This window comes from Anas platyrhynchos, chromosome 2 (genome assembly GCF_047663525.1).
Source record: "Anas platyrhynchos isolate ZD024472 breed Pekin duck chromosome 2, IASCAAS_PekinDuck_T2T, whole genome shotgun sequence".
In the NCBI taxonomy this organism is placed as follows: Eukaryota; Metazoa; Chordata; class Aves; order Anseriformes; family Anatidae; genus Anas; species Anas platyrhynchos.
In genome coordinates, this window is record NC_092588.1 from 86,773,884 (window position 1) to 86,799,151 (window position 25,268).

General features: G+C 39.2%; 1 protein-coding gene across 8 annotated transcripts in view; it reads left to right on the plus strand.

Annotated features, from left to right (window-relative positions):
- Nucleotides 1-25,268, plus strand: part of CDH18 (cadherin 18) — a 557,694-nt gene that overhangs the window by 526,798 nt on the left and 5,628 nt on the right. For all 8 annotated transcript variants that reach the window (XM_038175177.2, XM_038175183.2, XM_038175184.2 and 5 more), the window contains 2 exons: nucleotides 8,777-8,898; nucleotides 14,647-14,764. In XM_038175177.2, coding sequence (XP_038031105.1) covers nucleotides 8,777-8,898; nucleotides 14,647-14,764 — 240 coding nt within the window. The remainder of the gene's footprint in view (nucleotides 1-8,776; nucleotides 8,899-14,646; nucleotides 14,765-25,268) is intronic.

Consider the following 25,268-nt stretch of genomic DNA (forward strand, 5'->3'; position numbering starts at 1 on the left):
ACAAGACCAGACCCAACACCAACCCCTGGGGAACACTGCTAGTCACAGGCCTCCAGCCAGACTCTGCTCCACTGATCGCTACCCTCTGAGCTCGGCCAGTCAGCCAGCTCTCAACCCACCTTGCCGTCCAGGTAGATGACATCCACTGCTCTCCCCCTATCTACCCAGCTGGTGATGCCATCAGAGAAGGCAACGAGGTTGGTCAAGCACAACCTCCCCTCGGTGAATCCATGCTGACTGCACCTCATAACATTCTTCTCTTCCAATTGCTTGGAGATGGCATCCAGAACAAACTGCTCCAATACCTTTCCAGGGACAGAGGTGAGACTGACTGGCCTGCAGTTTCCCGGATCCTCCTTCCTGCCCTTCTTGAAGACCGGAGTGACACTGGCTATCCTCCAGTCTTCAGGCACCTCACCCGTTCTCCAGGACCTTTCAAAGATGATAGAGAGCGGTTTGGCGATCGCATCTGCCAGCTCCCTTACCACATGCGGATGCATCCCATCGGGCCCACTCAGACGCTCCCAAACCACTCTCATGTCCATCAGTGGGGAGCCCTCTATTTCCCAGACCCTTTGTCCTATTGCCAGGAGCGAGGAGTCCCGGGGAAGTGTCCTTGAAGCAAAGACTGAAGCAAAGAAAGCATTCAGTATCTCCACCTTCTCAGCATCTCCTGTGACCAGGACACCCCCCTCATTCAGCAAGGGACCCACATAATGCCTAGTCTTCCTCTTGCTGTTTACATACTTGAAAAAACCCTTCTTATTATCCTTTATCTCTTTTGCAAGCCTCATCTCTAGGTCAGCTTTAGCCTTCCTTGTCACATCCCTGCAGGCCCTGACAACACATCTTTACTCCTCCCAAGAGGACAGGCCCTTTTCCACATTTCATAGACCTTCCTCTTCCTTTTGATCTTATCGATGAGCTCCTTGCTCATCCATGCAGGTTTCCTGCCCCCCTTCCCTGATTTCCTATTCCTCAGGATGCACAGATCCTGAGTATGGAAGAAGTGATGCTTAAATGTAGCCCAGCTCGCACATGCACCCTTGCCTTCTAGCAACTTATCCCATGAGATACTCCCAAGCAGGTCCCAGAAGAGGTCGAAGTTGGCTCTTCGAATGTCCACGGTTACAATCCTGCTTTTAGCCTTACTTCCTTTGCCTAATTCCATCTTGAACTCCACCATCTCATGGTCGCTGCATCTCAAGCTGCCCCCAACCTTCACATCCCTAACAAGGCCATCCCTGTTGGTAAGAACAAGGTCCAGAAGCACCCCCCGCCTCATCGGCTCCTCCACCACCTGCATCAGAAAATTATCTTCAACTCATTCTAGGAACCATTTGGACTGCGCGTGCCTGGCTCAGTTGCTTACCCAACAGATGTCTGGGTAATTGAAGTCCCCCATGAGAACCAGCGCTCGTGATCGTGAGGCTCCTAGCAGCTGCTTGTAGAAGGCCTCATCAACTTCCTCCTCCTGATCTGAAGACCTATAGTAGACACCCACCACCATGTCTCCCATACCAGCCCACCCCTTAATTCTTACCCACAAGCTCTCCACTTGTCCTTCACCCTCCCCCAGCTGAAGCTGGGTACACTCTAATTGCTCCCTCACATAAAGGGCAACCCCACCCCCTCAATTCCCCAGCCTGTCTTTCCTAAAGAGGACATAGCCCTCAATGACAGCGTTCCAGTCATGTGAGCTGTCCTACCATGTCTCAGTGATTGCAATGAGATCGTGGCCCCGCAACCGAACACAGATCTCGAGCTCATGCTGTTTATTTCCCATGCTCTGTGCATTGGTATACAGGCACAATAGGGAAGCAGCAGGTGCAGTAACCCCTGGGGGGATGCAAGAAGAAGATACTGGCCGGGGGATCGGGAATGCTACCTTCTCTGAGGAGCCCTGAGACAATCCTATGGGACAACTCAGAGGTTTTTCCCTACTATCTTCAACAGTGACAGTAGTGACGACTTCCCCCAGCCCTTCTCTGTCACCTTTAGCTCCCCTCCCTTCCGCCATCAAACCTAGTTTAAAGCCCTGGTAATCAGCCCAGAGAGCTTGCTCCCCAACACACTTGCACCCCACTTGCTCAGTTGGTGTCTGTCCATAGCCCACATACCCGGCCTCTCAAAGGACGGCCCAAGATCAAAATACCCAAATCCCTGATCCAGACACCACCCCCTCAGCCAGTCATTTACCTGTCCTGTTCTGCTTCTTTTATCTGCATCCCAGTCACCCAGTGGGAGGACAGAGGAGAACACTACCTGCACCCCTGATCCCCTCAACAACCTCCCCAGGGATGCAAAGTCCTTTTTAATATTCTTCATTTTTCTAATAGCAGCTTCCCGGGATCCAACCTGAATGACGAGAGGATAGTAGTCCTCCGGTTTAATGAGTCATGGCAGAGCCTTCCTAATGTCTCTGACACATGCCCCAGGAAGACGGCACACTTCTCTAGCTAGGTTATTTGGGTGGCAGATAGGAGCCTCAGTGCCCCTCAGCAAGGAGTCTCCAGTCACCAGGACTCTCTGCTCTTTTTTTTTGTGGCACAGGTTACAATGTGGTGCTCCATCTGGCCCTGATCCTTATGTTTTGCACTTCCCCCAGTCTTCTCGGGGTTGCTTCCTGGGTTCGGACTACTGTCCAGACCCTCAGCCTCTTCCACAACCTCCCTGAGAGCCTCAAATCTATTTCCCAGGGACAGTGTGGGGGTAGGTGGCACCATGGGTGTCGGGGGCAGATGTCTTTTTCTGTTCCGACCTGAGACAAGGGTCCAGCCCCTTGTCTCTTGTGGACAGTCTAGCCCTCTGTTCTGCATGTGTTCAATGGGGGCAGCCTCTACCCCTTGTCGGGACATAGGAAAGGGCTGCCAAGCAACAGCAGGGGCAGGGAGACCCCTCCTATCTGTCACCCTCAGAGACTCCCTCAGGCTGCTGATTTCTCACTGCAGCCCAGCCACCTGCTCAAGGAGTCCCTGAAGCAGGGCACACCTGCACCTGTGGCAGCGCTCTCCTCCCTCATGGCCCAGATGGGCCTCCAGATTCTGGAGTTCCCTGCAGTCATCTATCTGGACTGCCACCTCCCCCCTCAGGGGATCCACCTCGGTGCACACGTGAGCCCAGAGGGGCAGCATCTCCTCCATTTGGGTTGCCACCTTGGACCGACCGCTGCGACGGGTGCCCACCATGGCGAGGTCTAGGTTCTCCTCCCTGCCCCACTTGAACTGCCTGTGCTAACTGCCAAGCCAGTCCTGTTAGCATGTCCAGTTTACAGCGCTTCTGGGTTGCGGCACTCTCTAGGGACTACTTTTATAACGCCAGGGGTGGGTGGGCTGTTGCACCCCTGGCTACAGCCTCAGCTCGTCAGCGCCCACAGCATCACAAGCACAGCTCCTGCCTGCTTGGGGGGTTGGGGGGGGGCGGGGCTGCTGCTCTGTTTGGAGTAGGCTTCGTTTGTCTCCCTGCCAGGAGCTCTCACTGCAGCCGATCCCTGCGAGGTTCCCGATCGAATGATGAGAATGATGAGATGGATGGTTGAACATCCCAAATATTGAAATGATTCCCAAATATTGAATTGATTTGAATGATTGAATGATGAGATGAATGGCTGAACTTCCCAAATATTGATTTGCCTCAAAAGGTCTTGAAAAGCTGTAAAGAGGAGAAAAAAAATATTGCAGTGATTAAGATCAATATTTAATATTAATGATGGCAAAGCATAGCCATTTATTATGACCCTAAACTAGGTGAATATTTTTGTGCTAGATCATGAAATTTGTAAAATTATTAATTTTCAATCCTTCATCCTGTTAAAATAGTTCAGGTTTACTCTGGGTTATATTATTCACTCAGCTTTTATAGCAAGTGTTACACTGTAACAATGTAACAACTAAAACACACACACAAAATATAGCAGATTGTTGACATCAGGACTGTTATTCTGAATGTCTCCCAGGTTCAATTTGTTTTCATAAAGACCATGGAAATTTTGTTAATATGAAATGGAAGTCTGGAACAGCAGAAGATGTATTAAAAAGAAGCTTTCTTCTTAAACAGAGGTTTTAATGTTTGCCTACATAAATTAATTGAGGAGATGCATCAGGCTTCCAGACTGGCTGCTGATAAGGGCTTCTGCAAGTTCAGAGACAACCTGCTGGTTGAGGGGCTGATACTCAATAAAACTGATTTGCTTTACAGATATTTCACAGAATCATCTAGGTTGGAAGAGAACTCCAAGATCATCTAGTCCAACCTCTGGCCTAACACTAACAAATCCTCCACTAAACCATATCCCTAAGCTCTACATCTAAACGTCTTTTAAAGACCTCCAGGGATGGTGACTCAACCACTTCCCTGGGCAGCCTATTCCAATGCCTAAACAACCCTTTCAGTAAAGAAGTTCTTCCTAATATCCAACCTAAAGCTCCCCTGGGCACAACTTTAGCCCATTCCCCCTCATCCTGTCACCAGGCATGTGGGAGAATAGACCAACCCCCACTTCACTACAGCCTCCTTCAAGGTACCTATAAGGGTGCAATAAGGTCGCCCCTGAGCCTCCTCTTCTCCAGGCTGAACAATCCCAACTCCCTCAGCCACTCCTCGTAAGACTTATTCTCCAGACCTCTCACCAGCTTTGCTGCCATTCTCTAGACTCACTCAAGCTCTTCGATGTCCTTCTTGTAGCGAGGGGCCCAATACTGAACATAGTACTCAAGGTGTGGCCTCACTAGAGCTGAGTACAGGGGGACAATCACTTCCCTAGACCTGCTTGTGATGCTGTTGGTCTTCTTGGCCACCTGAGCACAATGGTGGCTCATATACAGCCAACTATCAACCAATACTCCCAAGTCCTTCTCTGCCAGGCAGCTCTCCAACCACCCATCTCCCAGCCTGTAGCTCTGCTTGGGGTTGTTGTGCCCCATGTACAAGACCCAGCACTTGGCCTTGTTGAACCTCATACAGTTGGCCTCAGCCCATCGGTGCAGCCTATTCAGATCCTCCTGCAGAGCCTTCCTATCCTCGAGCAGATCGACACACATCCCTAACTTGGTGTCGTCTGCAAACTTACTGAGGGTACACCCAATCCTCTCATCCAGATCATTGATAAAGATGTTAAAGAGAACGGGCCCTGGTGCTGAGCCCTGGGGAACTCCACTAGTGACCAGCCTCCAACTGGATTTAACTCCATTCACCATGACTCTTTGGGCCCGGCTACCTAGCCAGTTTCCAACCCAACGAAGCGTACACGAGATTTAGTATTCTGGCAAAAGAAATACTTATTCTGGGAAAAATCTCAAGTGTAAGACAGCAAGAACAATGTTTCTGCTTCATTTACTTCTTAAAACAGTGAGCATTCACTTCAAAAAATCTACTCTTGAGGCATAATGATAATAGGATACAGAATGGATCTGGCTGATTTGTAATGCACAGGTCTGAAATACATGTCAGCACTGATTATCTCAAAACTGGAAATCTGCCAAACTATTGAAATACATGTTTCTAATTAAATGTTTCTAATTAACAAAAAAGCACTACTGAAAGGACCAGTTATCAGAGTATTTTGGGGCATGCAGGTAAGTTGCACACCTACAATAGACTGGTGTTTGTATTTATATTACAATAAAACAAAACAAAACACAACCTGAAAAAATATACTTGTAAGGTCCCTCTTAATTCACTCTCATTCTCTTCTCCCTTTATAAACTGTGCTATCATCTTGCATAGACATTGATGTAGTATGCATAATCTGACAAACCTCAGGACAGTTGTGGTAAGCAACATTAATACTTCCCTTATTAGCATTTTACAATGAGTGGGCAGTCTGTATGGAAGTTTGCCTGTAAAGGTCAAAGATCCCATAAAGTAACTGCTTCCAGAAATATACTAATAATTCCCTGCATTCTTTTGAATTGGTAAAATAAATATGAATTCCTTGTACTGCAAAACAGCTGCAGAAAAAATATAGGTAAACTCTCTGAATCTCCATGAAGTCTCTGGGAAAATAATGCAAATTTAACAGACTGGATTAAGACTGCACTGTGTAGCAGTGACAAGCATGCAAGAGGGTTCTGTTCAGGATGGGGAAAGGGGTGTGACATACTGTACTAAAAGGAAATTGTCTGTCTTTTACCACATAGTGTAATAAAACATTTGACCTTCCTTCAGTTCCAAACATTCCAGAACAACAGAAAGTTCACTGTCTCTGGTACCTTTTGCCCTGTGCTCTTCCTGCTTTCTTGCCCTGTTCCTCCTATTATTATGCCCAATTACAGCTTTGAGGATGGGCCTGCTTTGAGTGGGGAGTCTGGACCAGTGACCTCCAGAGGTCCATTTCAACTAAGATTTTTCAGTGATGCTATGAATACCTAGTAGTCACAAATTATTTTGCCGTCGGGCAAAAGCTTCTTCTGGCTTTTTCTGGTGTGAAAATCTGTGTTGCCTTCACTGGAGTTTATGAAGCCACTCCCAAATGGGTTTATTCCTTAATCCTTTACTATGATCTCTGCCTTTTCTCTCCTTACTCTGTTTCTGTGTGCTGTCCTTTTCTTTGTGTCCTTCCCATACTTTCTAGTTCACACACTGACCAGACTATGTTCTACAGCCTCCCAGTCTCAAGAACAAGACTCCTTTGAGTTATAGATTACCTCTAGATCATCTATTGCAAGATATCATGTCCTATAATTGTAATTAGAGGGTTTTTGTAATTGGATTATCTGATAGTATTGATGGAGCAAGCTATCTAAATGATATTGTAAGCTATATTTGAGTCAACAATAAAAACTCTTCAATCTTTATTGCTTTGTGCTGTTCTGCACAATCTTATGACCTACCTTAAGAGAAGGACCAAACATTTTTCTCTTAATACTCACAGTGCAAAGTCTGCTTGAGAGAAGGTTGCTGTTCTTCCTTCAGTAGTATGAGTAAAGGTAGATGGATGGTTCCTTTCAACCAACTGTTTAGTGAACAGCCAAATATGATTATTCCATACTGTCACTTCTTATATTCACAAAATTTTAACATTCCTCAAAGATTTCCACTAGAAGCATTTTCTCAATAGAGATCAAAGACCACAGTCTTGCATGAACACGATGGAGATAATTTACTTTAGTATTATGTTATAAAGATATTCATAGTTTTCATGTAAAAATGAAAATACCAACATTCAAGGAAAAATGAACATTCACAGCAAGAAAGTGGAATTTGCAAATCCATAACTGTCTTCTGAATATATTCTTATAAGTTCTAATGCTAATGTTAATTGGGAATTACAGGGACATTCCTATATTATCTAAGCTAAGTCTTCCTTTTCTGTTTACTATTTTGACCTCACCTCTATTCCCATTTTCTAAGTGCATAATTTCCAAAAGTAAATGAAAATCATCAGATGAACAGAGACATATTAATCAAAAAGAGAATATAAAAAAATATAAAAAGGGCCTATAAACCCCAATATTTTTGACTAGTATCCCAGGTGAAAACAGAGAAGAATAAATTCCTCATTTTGTCAAAATAAACTTCAGTGTTCTCAACTATTTTTCAGTGGGAGGCTACATTAGTGGTGGCTTTGAATCCAAATATGTCTAAACTAATGAATGTTTTTCAGAATTCTCAACAGAAGCCCTCAAAGGCATGACAAATCTAAGGCATTTTGCAAATGATCCTTTTTTGACAGAAACGCACTGTGGATTAATGCAGATAGAAATAACCATGGTGGATGGAGTTTAGACCATTACACAGGGACAAGCAGTTTTAAAATGTCAATCCATACGACCCTCTTCTTCTATCTTGTTGTATGTGAAAGATTGACTTTGCTGTCTTACAGTGATAGTTTAATTTAATTGGTGAAAGTAGAATTAAATTTATTATCTAAAAGACTGATCCTTCCTTACACAGACTTTGGAATATATATTTTAGCTAATTATAAAATGTTCTCATATATAATTCTTTTAAATAAATGCAAATGTCTTGGTACTACTTCACTAGTAGTAAGAACAAGCAAATGATGGATTAAGAAGACTTGTATTTTTCCCCATTTTAACATAGAAATTATATTTTCTGTTTTAACATAGTATATTTTTCAGTAAGTATGTCTGTATTACGCTTACAGAGTGTGGGCTCTTTTTGAAGGTGAGCTCTAATACAAGTTCAGATCATATACTATTTAACACCATTATTTAAACATTATTTTCTAATTAGTGTGTCGCTGACCCTGGATTTCACAGATAATGCAAGACTCATTGACTATGTTGAGTAACAGCATTATAATTTGTAAGAAAGCTTAAAATAAGCTTGGGAAAGTTTTATATATACCAGTGCATTTATATTTCCATAATATTTTGGTATTTTATTTCTTAACCTCACTGATAGAAAAATAAAAAGGTTAGATTTTGCTCAATACTGTAATGACATTTTAATGTTAATTATAAACAAATTTATCATCTCATCTCATAGAGTGTGACAGTGTGCAATAACACAAACAGCTTTCTCCCACTTCAATTTCAGAGTTGCTTGAATTTTCACTGATATGACATAACAGTGACATTATGATATAAAGTAAATTTTTACGTAACAGTAACTGATACTGCTATTTCCACTCATTGTTTTATTATTTTTCAAAACAGTTAATGAAGCTCAGCAAAAAGCATCTTTTATTATCTTACTGCAGCTGTATTTAGTTCTCATCTGGTTATTGTGTTAAGAAATCATGTTTAAATTGAGGATGTCACTGAATATTGAATATTTCAGAAAGCTTAATACCCCTTTATGTATTTTGCAGACAATCCTGGGCTAGTGAGCCATGTTCCTGTTGGTGTTAGAATCCTGGATGTCAATGACAACCCTCCAGAGCTCGCCAGAGAGTATGACATAGTTGTCTGTGAGAATGCAAAGCCTGGTCAGGTAACTCTGGCAGTTTTCTTTCTCCCAGTGAGAAAGAAGAATTACTTTATTTGTTTAATGTCACATGTTAGAAGTTTAAATTAGGAACACGATCTAATTCTTTCTGTTTTTATTTTCATAACTCACATTTGACTCAACTTTTTGTATGTAGTAGATGGAAGGGAGAAGGTTGGAAATTTATTCAAGGTATTTTTCTTGTAGCTGAAAAAAAATACAACTATCTTCAGTAAAGACAGGCAAAACCTTAATCATGGCAAATAACTGACAGAATTTGATAAGTCACTATCCTGTACAAAATGGATGAAGCAAATTTAACATCTTGAAGTGCCACGTGGGAGCAAGGTTTCAAATGTAATTCAATGAAATGGCTGATTAATGTAGCTGCTATCCTCTCTCTTTGCATGCTGATTGCTCATAAGAGTTAAGATGGAAAGTCACAGTAAGGATGAACCTGTCTTTGAAACATCATTATGGAAAACATGCTGAACATTTTTTTTTTCCAAAGTGTGAGCAGAGGGAAGTTCAGAATTAAGACTAAAAATCAGTCACATTCCAGCTGCTGCTTCTGTGGCTGATGCATTTCATTGCAGTCCAAAGTTGTGACTTTACCAATTTTTTACCAGAATTACCATTTTTGCACAGGCTGAGGTTTTATCCAGCACTCTTTTTTTTTTTTTTTTCCCTCAAATCTTCCCGTGCTATTTTCGATCGCTGTTTATTAGTTCTTGTGCTGAAGGAGAGAAAGAACGGTTGGTCATTATCTATCATCTCTCTGCCATTCATAAATTTCTAGTATATTTCCTCTTAGACATCTCTTGTCCAGGTTGAAGAGACCTCCATAACTTGGACAGGCGGTGATAAAGCCATTCTAGACTTATGATCATACATTCTGTCCTCCTTTAAGCTTTCTCCATTTCCTCTCTATTCACCTTGAGAGAGGAATCAAGATTCAAGAAGCAGGAATTCAGTAGTTTGTAGCTTTTACTGTGGTTTATGCTTCAAAGTATATGATGATGATCTCTGCTCTGTTCTCTGTTCCTTTCCCGGTAACTTCTAACAGCTTCTAACATACTTTTAAACCACTAGTAAGCACTGACTGCAAAACACTGCTTGTCATAATGCCAGTGGAAGTAATGGTCAGCTCAGGAACATCATCATGTTTGTGAAGATAAGTCTTTATGTCTGTGTGTAATGAATTTCACCTGCCTTTGTATTGCCTAGCTACTTGGTATTGGAAGATCTTTAGTGTCAGCCCTTCTCTTTTCTACCTTGAACTACCTTTTTACTTTCTACCTTTCTACTCAATATCATACGTAGATTTGGTGGCCTAATTATTGGTACTCTTTATATAAGACATTTATATATATATATACTTAATACACTGATGAACAAGTTGCCCAGCATAAATCTCTGTGGAACATATCTGTTACCTCCTTTCCTTGTTTTCCAATTTACATGAGACCCCTATTTCTTGCCTTTTTAGTAATTTTTGTGCAAGGATATTCCTTCCTATCTCATGACTGCACAGTTTTCTTCAATGTTGCTATTGAGACACCTCTCTGAAAGCCTTTGAAAATCTAAGGTCAGCTGAATCACTATTATTAAACTAAAAATAACCTGAAAACCTCAAGTAAAGCCAAATAGGGAACAAGTAGAACTTGTCAAAGACTAATTAAATATATACATTATACAAATATATATAAATATTAAGCATCTATTGCAATTCGTTTATAGATATGTGGATATTTAAAAGTATATATAAGTTAAGAACAATGCATGTGTTTAATATGTTAAAGCATGCAGCAAAGCCAGCTCAGAATTGCCCTGTTTGCCAGGGGTGGTGGTAGTATTGAGTAGCTAATGTTTCTTATAAACAAAGATTTAGCTTTGCATATGGAAATATATGAGACAGATGTTTAAAAGATAAATTGAGCTTTACTAAATAGCATTTGCTGAAAACTTGGACTAGCATTATGTTTCTTTCTGGTACTGCTGTTCCAAGTGTGAATGACTCCTGACCTCTGTAGCACTGCAGACTGACAGCCAAGACTAATGCTACCGTGAAGGACTCCACAGACAGTAGTTTAATATGAAAGGTTAGATAAGTGTGCTGTTGTATTTTTAAGCTGCATTAGATACATGACACACACTGATTTTATATGCATTGCATAAAAAGGCTTCAGAAAAGACCATGATACCCTTGTGCTGTACAGAAGAAAAAAAAAAAAAAGAAAAAAGTCTCTTGTTCAGATTTTATTGTGTAGTTACATAAAAATGACTGTGTTCAACAAATATTAAAGAGGAACAAATAGACAAGGATTGTAGAATAAGACAACTTTTGCTAAAAAGTGTGTCCTGCTGAATACTTTTTAATCACTAAAAGGACAGCGTTTACTCTGAAATATCCATCATCTTGTTAAAATTATTTGTACAATATATCACTAAAGAACAAATTCTGTCAGGTACTGCCAGGCATGTATGAGTCCTTTTCAGTTTCCTCAGGAAATATAGAGAGATTAGCAGCCTCGCCCAAAAAGGGGCATTTATCCCAGCACATGTATTTTGAGTTCAGTATGTGCAAAATAAACTAACTGATAGTTCATCATTGACAGACTTTTTGTGTTTGCTTGTTTATTTTCAGAAGAGGCATCAACAGTGGGAAATCAGAGACAGAAGCTTTGTCTTCTGATTCTTTTTCCCTCCACAGCTCAATTTATTTACTCAAGAAAAAAAAAAAAAAAAAAAGAAAATGTACTTAAATGAACCTTCATTTCATCTCAAACAGAAAATCAGAAAATGTTTGTGAGAAGATCATTTCCACGCTGAATTGATGTAGCTTTTCTCTCTTAGCCGTCACCTTGTTGAGAAGATAATTCTGTATCTTCAACAGTTACCAGATGAAGCCTAGCAGATATTACATATAAAAGTAGATAAAGCAGCTGTGATTTGATCTTGGATGATATCCAGTGTTGGAGAATTCTGAATGCTAGAAATATACTGATTTTCTGAATGATTGTGAAATGTAGCCAATGGAAGAAGATGGAATTTAGCAATCTTACATGAAGTACCATCACAAATGATTTTTTCCTTTGCTTCAAACGTGATTCATTTTATTACTTTTAAGAGAATGGGAACAGATAGTGGCTTAAAAAGGTTTAAGTGCTTTGTTCTGAAAAGTGAAGGAGTGAAATGTTGACAGTTTTCTGAGTGTTTCCAAGTTCAATGTTTATCCTGGCAGAGTATGAGACAGTTATAAAGTCTCACTAGTCATACTGATTAAAAAGATAAAATTATTTCTGTGTGTTTTTCAGAAGAATAATAGAAAATGTTGTGATAGTATTGAAATGTATTTTCCCTTACGCTATCCACCACTGTAAAGTACACACACACACAGACACACACAAAGCACTTTTTCAGAATCAGGGTGTATAAATATTGTATTGCCAACAAGCACTGCCTTACCCTGGATGCTGTTATTTCTAATAGCCAAAGGAAATCAAAGTTAGCTGGCAAGGTATGCCTCTGCTGTAAAGCCGCTGTGTGTATATTTACTTGTTCATTGATTCGGCACAGAAAAGGATCTAAGCAGAATTGGGCACCAGTTCTATGTCCTTTTCAATTAGTTCTCCTTCATTCTTGAAATTCTTTCTTTTCTGTTTAACTCCCGCCTTTAAAAAGATAGCATAAATCTTCTTAAGTAAGGTTTATGGCAGCTGAGTTTCTGCATCTACATTTTTATTTTAATCAGCTATGGTAAGGTGCATGTTAATGTCTGTTAGAAGGCCAATTATTTGTCCTATTAATTAGAAAAGGGCTAGGAGTACCTTTGGTTTGGATGTCAAACTTGCACAGTTTTGTTCTTTACCTCTAAATGAATGTCTTCAAAATAGAAAAAAGCAAGAACCTGTTCTGAAAGAGTGTGAACCTTTTCCTTTTAAGAATAGCTCTGACAACACTATTCTGACCTGTACATACATACAGTATACATACAAAGTCTATTTTCCACATGGAAAAGTATGATTTCTCTACCATCTGATGCTGTACTTCTTGCATACATTTGTGTAACTGGGGGATAGTCAGATTTTCACATGTAAGATCAGGAATGTGGACAGAATGTTTTGTTGAGTTTTAAAATGCATCTTAGTCACAAATAAATTTAATATTAGTCTTGTGGCAGTTGTGGCATTTTTTGCTGCAAAATGACGTGTTCCTGAAGACATATTCTGGAAAATATCATGGAACATTTTATATAAGAGAGGGCAGCAGGACAACGTTTATCTACTAGGCTGTCAAATGCATGGCATCTCTTGAAAATATGCTTACATCAACTGTTGTTTTTGTCTTGCTTTGCTCATACCATTTCAATACTAGTAACTAAATATATGTATCTAAGAAAATGTTATATGTCTATTTTTACATGGTAGTTGTTTCAATTACATATACACCATGTTTTTCATGTTTTTCAAAATTTAATACAGAACAACTAGCTTTTACCAAACTTTTCCCCAGTATTGCCAAGCCTGTGGCAAACTTCATGATTATAGGCATTTCAGATTGATCTTATGCTACGCTTTGAAAAAAAAAAAAAAAAAAAAAGTGAGAAACTTTTAAAATATTCTTAGCAGTATCAGCAATATTATTAATTGTCTAAGACATGCATAATTTATAGAATATTCTGTCTTGTATACAACAGAATAACCAATGTAGTCTATTGGCTTTAAAATGTGTTTGTTTTACTTCTCATGTGTGAATGGAGCTACAGAACTGCAAACTGTCTTTTAGTTTTAAAATAGAACAACCTGCTGAAGCCCACACTGTTTATGCTTCAGATTCAGTCCAGAAAGACTGCAGCTGAACACGGAACAAAAAAAAATGTCATGAAAAGAGCCCCTTTTACATTTCCCTCAGGATATCTATCAGCTCTGTGCAGCACTCTATGTGGGCTTCACTGGATATATCACAAGAACAACTTTTATTAAATTCTATTTTATGACTTCAGCTTCCAGGCCCAGCATGAAAATGAAAGCAGAGGTAGAAATATTGCTTGGTCACACATTCCAAAAGCTTAGCTCAGTTTTAGTGGAAAGTAAATTTTAAAAATCATCAGGGCTTTTGAAAGTAAAGGTTTTACCTTTCAAAAATGCTTCTCCTGTACATGGGTGCTACATCTAATTCTGTTCCTTTTGGGCAACCCAAACTATACCCAAGAGCGGCTGCTGTTCTTCCTCTTCTGTTATGTGGCAATGTAAAACTGTTTCTTAACAGGAATTTTAAACAGCGAGCTGGTATTATATGCCTGCCATTTTGGTTTAAAAAAATGTTTTTCCTAACTATGATTGAAGCACATCAAATTGTTAGGATGTCAAGCAATGTGGTTCATTGCATAGACCATCCCAGTTCAGGCTGAATTTTCATTCTATAAAAATAAATGTTTAGGCAAAAACATAATTCTGGAGGTCACCAGGAAGCAGTGCTGATGATGAAAATCTCTAACAGGATTTGTACCTGTACTGTATTTGAGTGTCAGAAAGTATATATGCTTTTGATGCTTTTATCTAGCTCTGAAGTACAGTTCCTAAAATATTTGCTAAAGAAATCAAGCTAATGGCCCAGACATTTCATCTGTTGAATTTAGTAGCAGTCAGGTAGAAAATTAAAATAAGAAAAGTTTGAGCATACTGCTAAGGTCAGATAATATATGGGGTCAAGTTCAAATTTCAGCATATTCACTGTCAATTTTTATTTCAGGTAATTCAGACTATTACTGCAACTGACAAAGATAACTCTGCAAATGGGGCAAGATTCCATTTTTCTCTTGATGAAGGGCCTTCTTTGAATCCCAACTTTACTCTAAGGGACAATGAAGGTAAATCAAACACATACTTCTAAGAAGTGGGTCTCTGTTTCTTTCTGGGGTGTCTCAGTGAACAGAACAATTTCTATGCATTTCTTGACAGAAAGGGAAAATTAATCTGTCTTCACTGAACTTGTAGATAGCACGGTGTATACAACATATTGTGAACTACGAATAATCATATTCTATTTCCTCCTTATATTCCATTTTATTTTAACATTTATAGTTCATACATTCAGGAATGTTTTTAGAAATTGTATTAATGAAATAGGTGTTGGCATTTTGGTCTGTTGCTAGGTGAATAGTACAGAGTGGGCACTTTCAAAGTTATTGCCTTCCTTAAAGGAGAAACTAGGAATTTAAAGGGCATAAAAAAGTTGAATATGTGTTTGCATTTATGGATGTGATATCAAGAATAAGGCTTTCAGGGCTTCCTGAGTGATCTCTTCATGCCCTTCCTAACAAAGTGTACATAAAAAGCACAAATAGAAAAATATAGCAGATGTGCCCCCTGGGAAAAGAGCCTTCAGAGTCACTCAGCCACATTTCTTGAATCAAAGAACCATCCAGCCTTTCCAACAACAACAACAAAATCAACAAGAAAACCCCACAAGTTTATTTTTTTTGAATATTGCTTCACGGTTTCCATTCTACAGCCTGATGAAAATGATAGTAAACTTTAAATGCTTGTCTGTTATACCTCTTGGACTCTCCGTGAGTATGTTGTGTGTTTTTGTTTGTATGCAAGTGTGGAAATGTGTGGTGGTTGGCTTTGTATTAGTTACGTTTTTGCAGTAATACCATGGAATACTTTCTGAGATCTTACAGATCACTACACATCTTTAATGACTGAGAGTCATTAACTCCATTATTGTACATATGACACATACACTGAGGTTTAGAATATTTTTCACAGATTTTTTGTATCCATTTTTAAAACCTGTGAGGGAAGGTGACTACATAATCTTCCTCAGGAATGTGTTCCAGTATTTAACTATACTTTGAGTAGGAAAAAAAAAAGAGTTGTGCTGTTGGCTCAAACTAGATTTGTGGCCCTCATATTCTAGTTCTAAAAGAAATCAAGCCAATATCTGTCAATATTAAAAACAAACAAACAAACAACAAAAAAAAAAAAACTAACATTTGATGGACTGATTTATATATTTTAAATATTCCTTAAGTGATGACTCCAGCCCTTTCTCAGATTAGTCCATAATTTCCACTGAGATTATGATGGAGCATTCCTGTATTTTTGCATTTGAGACTGATTCAAATATACTCATCGAGTATTACACTGTGATCTCATGTGAAAGACTATGACCACATTAATTCTGAATAAAATACTTACACCAAGCTGTACATTTGAATAACTATTAAAATTGTGTTTCATGATGAATTGGATATTTTATGTTTTTGAACATGTTTAATTGGAATCTATATTATTATATCTAATCATTACCATTAGAAAAAGGCTGTGTTGTGCTTTAAGGACTGCATGACAACATAGGTGTCCTGGTTTTAGTTAGGATAGAGTTAATTTTCCTCCTAGTAGCTGGTAGGGTGCTAGGATTAGGCTGAAAAGGGTGTTGAAAACTGTTTTAATTGTTGCAGAGCAGTGCTTACACTAAGCCAAGGACTTTTCAGCTTCTTGCTCTGCCCTGCCAGCAGGCAGGCTAGGGGTGCAGCAAGAGCTGGGAGGGGACGGACCCAGGACAGCCGACCCAAACTAGCCAAAGGGGTATTCCATACCATCTGACATCATGTCAGATGTATGTATGTATGTATGTATATAGGGGTGGCTAGCCAGGGTGGGGGGTCGAGCTGCATTGTGCATCACTTGTTTCATACGCATTATTATTATTATTATTATTATTTTTTCCCTGTCTTAATAAACTGTCTTAATCTCAACCCACGGGCTTCACTTTCCCATTTCTCTCCCCCATTCCATAGAGGGAGGGGGGAGGGAGGGCTGTGTGGTGCTGGCCGGGTAAAACCACAACAATAGGTTATTTATCTATACAGATTTGTAAAAGGGTGAGAATTTTTCATAAATCTCCAATGTGGTAGTGCTATGCTTTGGATGTAAGCATGCAGGAGTAAGTAATTGATGTTTTCTTTTTATTTGCCCAAGGGAAGTGAACCCTGGCTTTATCACCAACAGCTGCAGGCAATGTGTGGAGCATCCTAATTTTGTTTTGGCAGTGTGCAGTGGGGGAAGAAAGTGGACGAAAGGTGGTCTTTAAGACAAAGACCTATTGTTCATTATGTTTTTCTTTCACCTAATGAGATACAAAAAAAAATAAGCATGAATTTCCTTTAACATCTTGCATAAAACTACTACACAAACAGAAACTCAGAAACTCCAGAAATGTTTTCCAATTTGCCCGTATACTTAATTCAAAGATGTTTTAGCTTAAATCATAACATGAAATTTAACAGTAAGTACCCAGAAAACTTAAAAACTAAAACATTGGCCTAATTTTATTCAGCATATGACCTTTTGATTCTGTTGCATAGACACTACTATTTAGGAGGATCTTTTTTGTGATGCAAGCTATCTGTACGATACAAGTGAAACACAAAGTATATTCACAATATCTGGTTATGTCCCACTTACAACTTTCGTATTTTTATCATCTATCCCTATTCAGAAATTGAATTTCTGTTAATATGTATTCTAGGAAATGGCTGAGAGATGGTGGGCAAAAGAGGTATTTCTTATGTCTGTGACAAGTTCACACTTTTGAAAAATCTTGTTGTTGAGTATCATCTGTTAAAATGGATCAGAATGTTCCTAAGGCATGCTAGCTGCTATTTGTATTTCTGGATTTAATAATCCAATAATGGCTGAGATTCTGATAGGATTTTTAGTTTTGTTTTGTTATAGTGTTTAGCTTACATAGAAATAGAAAAAAAAATCAATAATTGCCTTAAGAGAATTTTCACTAGTGTTTTGCAAAATGCTAAAAAACAAAAGCTCAATGTCAGATTGAAAGTGGTAGTCAGTGATAGCTGTATCAGTCACTGCAAAGCTATATTCCTCTTGCAGTTGTCTTTGGATCAAGTAACCCTCTCCTTTTATTTCTTCAGGACAAAGGATTTATTTCACAAAAATCACAGTGGACATTTTCTTTCCTTGCTTTCATAATGCTGAACAGCAGAATTCTGCCCTGACTTTGAGCCCCAGTGCTCTATTTCATGAATGTTCCAATACTGTATTATCAATAGAGCTGCAAGATCAAAAAACTCTACAATAGTGAACTGGATCCTTAAATTTTAACACATATTCATGCACTTTCACTGAAATCTAGAAGTGTTATGCAAGCATAAGTTTTCATAATTTGTCCCTACATATCTGCATATACTATAGCAATATTCAGTCCCAACATGTTTATGATTCAGGTCAAATGTTCCATGTCTTCAGTAGAGGAAATAGCTGTCAGTCCATGCAATTGATTGTATGACCACTTAAGCTTATATCTCTTGAGCCTGAGCTTGTGCCTTTACTCAGCAAAATACAATGTTAAAGCTACAACCCTTGAGTATGCACCCTCAAAATACAGTGCTTAAAACCATTAGGGGAGAACACAGGACTATAACAAATATGCAGTCTAGCTGGACCTAAGAATTGGTCGTATTACCTTCTGGATATTGTTGTACGTTATGATTTTCATTTTAAAGGAAAAAAAAAAAAGGAAAAGACAAAATATAACACTAAATATCTTATGTTACAGTACATTCTTTGATGCTGGGTGAAATTTTTTATGTACTGACAAAGTAGTATTCAGAGAGAGTAAAAGTTTAAGAGTGTGAACACAAGGACAGTGTCCTGGTTTCAGTTAGGAAAGAGTTAATTTTCTTCCTAGTAGCTGGTAGAATGTTATGTTTTGGCTTAGGATAAGAAGAGTGCTGATATCAGGCTGATGTTTTAATTGTGGCAGAGCAGTGCTTACACCAAGCCAAGGACGTTTCAGCTTCTTGCTCTGTCCTGCCAATGGGCAGGCTGGGGGTGGAGGAAGAGCTGGGAAGGGACAGACCCAGGACAGCTGACCCAAACTAGCCAAAGGGGTATTCCACACCATCTGACGTCATGCTGAATGGGTGGCTAGCCAGGGGATGGGGGCTGGACTGCTTGGGATTAGGCTGGACATCAGTTAGCGGGTGGTGAGCAATTGCATTGTTCATCACTTGTTTTGTACACATTATTATTATTATTATTATTATTATTATTATTATTATTATTATTATTATTATTATTATCCTGTCTTAACAAACTGTCTTTATCTCAACTCACAGGCTTCACTTCCCCATTTCTCTCCCCCATCCCATAGAGGGAGGGGGGAAGGTAAGCGAATGGCTGTGTGGTGTTTAGCTGCCATCTGGGTTAAACCGCAACAGACAGACAGCAAAATGATTCAGTGTCCATACACATGTAAACAAGACAAAACAAGAGCAGTAATAAAATTTCTTTGCTATACAAAGAAAATGCTTTAGGTTGTAATCATTCCCTGGAGTTTGTCATTTTAGGAAAAAAAAACAAACAAGGAATATGACTTTTTGTCTGTTTGCGAATTGTACTTATGATAGCTTTTTAATGAAAATGGGTCTGTTTAAAATTGATTAGGTCCAGGAAAGTGTTGTAATTTGTTTAAAAATCTTAACAGCTAAATACTTATTCAATTTTGAGGTACTTTTATTACAGTTTGGATACTACAAGACTAGCATCCAAGATACTAGTATACAAGATACTATTAGACTTCTTTGTGTTTTCGTGGATGTTCTCACAGATAACTTTGAGATCCTTTTCATTTGTGTGTAAGGCCTTAAATATACAGTTTTTGCCTAATCAGTAAAATCTGCTACTGGATGTCCCATTTAAAATTTGCCTGGGCACTATGAGACTAAAAGTAACTTCTGATGAAGAATTGGAAGAAAGATGAAAGAGCCCCTTTAGAGCTGGTTCATAGATTCATAGAGTGCTTTGGATTGCAAGGGATCTTAACGATCACCTGGTTCCAACCCCCCTGCCATGGGCAGGGACACCTCCCACTAGACAAGGTTGCTCAAGGCCCCATCCAACCTGGCCTTGAACACCTCCAGGGATGGGGCATCCACAGCTTCCCTTGGTAACCTGTTCCAGTGCCTCACCACTCTCTGAGTAAAGAATTTCCTCCTAAAATCTAATCTAAATCTACCCTCTTTTAGTTTAAAGGCATTCCCCCTTGTCCTATCATTCCACTCCCTAATAAAGAGTCCCTCCCCAGCTTTCCTGTAGGCCCTCTTTAGGAACTGGAAGACTGCTATAAGGTCTCCCCAGAGCTTTCTCTTCTCCAGGCTGAACAACCCCAACTCCCTCAGCCTGTCTTCATAGGAGAGGAGCTCCAGCCACTTGGTCATCTTTGTGGCCCTCATATGACTTGTTCCAATTGGTCCAGGTCCATGGGGGTCCCAGAGCTGAACAAAGGGCTCCAGGCGGGGTCTCACAAGAGCAGAGTGGAGGGGAAGAATCACCTCTCTTAAGCTGCTGGCCACGCTTCTTTTGATGCAGCCCAGGATACAGCTAGCTTTCTGGGCTGCAAACTCACATTGCCAGCTCATGTCAAACTTCTCATCAACCACCACCCTGAGGTCCTTCTCCTCAGGCTGCTCTCAATTCATTCTCCAGTCATCCTGTATTTGTGCTTAGGATTGCCCCAGGTCAAGTGCAGGACCCTACACTTGGCCTTGTTGAACTTCTTGAGATTCTCACAGGGCACCTTTCATACTTGTCAAGGTCCCTCTGGAAGGCATTCTTCTGAAGCACTGAATTTTAAAATTACACTTTTTTATCCTTGAAAATTTGTATTTTTTTTCCAGATGGTCAAAGTATATTTGATATATTTTTCAAAATTCATTAGTTTGATGGAAAAATGCATGTGAGCATATTTAACTGTTATTATAACCCTATCCGTTAATATATAGACACATGCATTTGCATATTTTCTTTCACTGTCTGGATTTATAATACATATTATTCCTCTTTGTCTATTTTGTTACCTACTTGAGACCTCTTGCAGAAGTTACACCACACTTTTCAGGGATCTGGAAGAAGAATGAATCCCCAGAGAACAGATCACTTAGGTTCAAGAGAACATTTATGAATTTTATGCACAGTATGGCAATGTTTTGCTGGTTTTTCTTTTTTTTTTTTTCCTTTTTTTTTTCTTTTTTCCCAATATATATGGTCTGTAATAGGTGCTTCAATGGGTCTTGTAAATTTCTTGGACAGTAAGTTTTTGTGCAGTGATTGTACAAATTCACCCAACACTGCCAATAAGATTTGTACATTCTTGTATCTTTGGAAATTGCAACTGCTGACTTCTGAAAGTAGACAAAATTTACCTTACTTTCAGGGAAAAGCAACTCACTAGAGAATGCTTAGGATTTGTTCTTCTTTTCTTTCATTTCACAAAAATATTTACAGTTTTATTTTTCCCTTCTGCTTCTCAAAGATTTGTTTTTTTAAAAATTGCCCATTGACGGGGAATGTTTGGGAGCTGAAAAAGACAGGCTGATTTTCTAACACCGTCCTTTTGGAGATTCCTTTTTGTTAATGTTGTGGTCACAAGATACTGTAAAATCTACATATGTGGAGGCCTGCTTTTGTTTAAAATCTAGATCATGCTGAGCCCAACAACATCTGTATAAAATGAAATTTCTGATGTGTTCATCTACTTATGCCTATGGTTCAAATTAGCATTTTTCCCATGTTGGAGTTCAAAACTGAGTCCAAAAAACATTACCTGGCATGACTGTTATTTATGAAGAGGGCAACCTCCAGAGAGCAGTTCATCCCATGCCAGCATGAATTCCCCTGCAGAATTTTCTGTTCCTCTCTCTTCTGTGATATGTACAAAATTCTTATCTCAACCATATCACACAAGAAGTCTGTGGCAGGGCAGTGAACTGACTTTAGGGCTTTTAAGTTGCAAATAAGCATGCTAGTTACCATATCTTCACTCCATGTCTTAGTTTCTCTAGAGCATCTGAAGTGGCATTAAAGAATGCCATGTTGAACCCCACCCTTTTCAACCTGATTTACATGGGAAATATCTATGTAGTTCCTGCGTTTGTTCACATCAAAGATGTGGCATGCTCTCTCTGGTTCTTCAGTATTGCAACTTCCTACTGCCTTTCAATTAAATATACTCCTGTAAAGAAGAGAAATTGTAACTGTAGGACAGTTATGCGGAAGAGGAACGATGTCTGAGAAAGTGCAAAATTAGCATTATACATGGTATCAGTAAACACAAACCATAGAACATGTGTCACTACAAACAGGTTGAATGCCAGCCTGAACAGGAATTATCACAGAAACAATATATGAAAGTAAAAAAGGAATTCTTCCTCAGACCTGTGAACATCTTTGATCCTTTTATGATTAATTAAGTTGGATCTAAGATTGACCAGATAGGTAGTTTAGTGCATAGTGTACACATTCAGTGCTGCTATTTCTTGGTGTTTCACAAACCAACTCAAAAGCAAATAACTATGTTTCAGGCCCCAAATGTCTGCTAAGTTGCTTTCACTGAATGAGAAAGGAAGCCCATTGGCAGTAGCTTTAAACAAACACAAAAGAAAAAAAAATATTTCCAAGAGTTAACAGTAAAGAAATGAAACAGAAATGCCTACCAGTACAGTACTGCATAAACAATTGACTGATCTCACTTTAGAAATGCTACTCATTCTAATATATTTTCTTTTGGTTTTAATTAATTATGATATCTCAGAAAATTTATAAAAGTTGAACTGTTGATATAAGCAGAGCTGAAAATTAAAGCATGCCTTAAGGTATAAAAAGGTTTTTACTCATTCTTTCCCATATCTCTTGTGCTTGCCTGTAATTTATAATGTGTCAAAGGAATTCTCAAATTGTGAATAATAAATAAATTAGTATTCTCCGAAGTGCTCCAGTAGTCACCTTCCTTGGTGTTATCATTGTATCTCAGCTTCTTTGATTTTACTATGCCTTCCTGTCTCTTTTGAGTTCAGAAGCTCAATGTGAAAAGGCAGAGGTGATAGGAAGAGGAATGTGATAACAGCCTGGCATGCAGCACACAGTCTGGCTTTACAAACTGCCACATCTTCAGAGTGTGAAGAGCTGCATTACAGCCATGCAGAATTTCCCATCTGTAACCTCAAGCCCACTTGAGAGGATGTTCTTATGTTCTAACTTGCTGTGTGTGCAAAGCACAGCCCAAATATGAGAAGGTTTAATGGTCATGAACTGGAGCAACGTGCATCACAGGGAAGCAGATGAATCTTTCTTTCCCTATGTTGTTGTTAATTTTCCCTTAGCAACCAATCCTTTCATCTCCAGCAAGCCTAGGTTCATACCATACTTCTCAGGGGTGAAGTTCACAGTCTAAATCTGTAGAGAAAAAAGATTTTCCTTCCAGGCTTGGAAGAATCAGATCTGCAGTTCGCAGCATCCTAGTGCTACTGCTGCTATCCTATACACTTATGTTCCTTGAGTGTCTCCTGTATCTATTTTCAGGTATCAGAGGACTTTCTTAGTCCATGATCCCCTCTCCTCTCTTTCAAACTAGCTTTCTTGTTGTAACATAGTATTTTTATTTTTTATTTTTTTTATTTCCCTTGGTAAACTCTTTCCTAGGTCATCAGCATCTGTCTTCATACTTGGCTGCCTTTAGCTTTTACAGTTTGTGGGATTTTTTTGTTTCATGCCAAAACCCTTCTTGTAAAAGCTGCTCCTGCTTGTAAAAACTTCCTTCTCAGTGGGTCCTCCAGTAGTTTTTGATACAGAATGTAAACAATTTAATTAAGAGATGGAAACAGGATACAGTTGGTACTGCAGTTTGTCAATTTCTGTTTAAAAATTTAAATCATTATAAACAAAACTTTTTTTTAAATTTAAACCTTTTTTTTTTTTTTTAACTTAAACTTCTCCTGCTCACACATATTATTTTGTTATATTAGGTCAATTATGTTTTCCTTTTCAGCCTTTATATTCATCATTGCTTCTCTACCTGTGTGATGATACTGGATCCCTCACTGGATTCCTCACTGGATCCCTCACTCTTTTACAGATTTATGCCAGAAAGAGGAAAAGAGGAGGTCACGCTTTCCTGCTCAGATTTTAATACTTGGGTCTTCTTTGGATATAGGCACAGGAAGATTTGCATGTCCAAAATTTTGTAGGATTTCATAGAATCACAGTCATTTAGGTTGGAAAAGACCTCCAAGATCATCTGGTCCCACATTCATTTTTGTACTTATGCAGACAAGGTAGAAGTGTCTGGGGCTTGTAGACACTAATGGAAATAATGTAGAGTCTTAAGTAGAAATGAAGGACTGTTATTATTGGTAGTAACACTTGCTGTCACCTTATGGAGTTAGCAGAATAAGATCTGAGATTTTTTTCTTCTGAGATGAAAGACATGACAGATGTTAATATTAATGCTTAGCTCATGGATACAGTGTCAATTATTACCAATAGGGAATTGCATTTCAAGCTGAGTCCTTGAACATATCCGTAGGTTTTTGAGGTGTTATTTCTGGATAACTTTGTTGTGTGATTGTCATCTTCTCGTTTGTTGTAACTTGAATTACAATTCCCTTAGAACTGTCACTTCTTTGAAATTGCTTTCTCTTCTTGCTGATAAGTGTGTCCTTATTATCCCACCTGTCCCATGTGGGAGTGTTGCACCTCACTAATGACTTCAGCGGGATTTCTAGGTGACCACTCAGACTTTAGCTTATTGTGGCAGTATTGGTGCTGAGGGGAAAAACAAAGAACAACCCCAAATGAAAACCAGGACTGGTCCCATTCTCTTGCAAAGAAACTTAATAACACAGGCTGGCTGTGAACGTTATATAGCAGTTGGCCTTGTACCTCCTCTGAACCCCCAAGTGGTAACCAACTTCATTACTATGTTTTTTTTTTTGTCTGAGTTCATGAAATATTATGAAATCTGTAATTGCAGCCCAACAGAGTAGTGGTATTACCATAGCATGAAAGGAAGTTATGTGGTACAGAGTGTAGCGCAAGGCTGTTTAGGGATGTTTAAGGACCTGCAGGCTGTTGGAATAACACTGAAGCACTGTGTAAAATGGGAGGAGTAAACTTGTGCATGCTTGTCCACACTGCTTGCTGGGAGGGTCACTGGTATGTGCTGTTACCTCAGGCTGTGGCTGGGTTTTATGTGAGAGTCCTAGTTGGCACAGACCAACAGCATAACAGGGAGAGTGATAAAATTTAGCAGTTTGAGTGATTAGTGTTCCTGAGATCACACTCACTCCCCACCCTTGTTTTGTTTAACAGCCTGTGAGTTCTGGAGATGAAAAGAGAAGCTGTAGATAGAAGCTCTGCTAATAAGCTGTTACAAGGTGCATTTCAAGAGAGGGAAGGAATTATAAATTGGATGCTGAACAACCAGAAAGTCACCGGAGTTTTTAATGTGTATGGGGGAGATGATGAAGAGTTTCTTTCTGAATATAGAAAAACAGAAGCAGC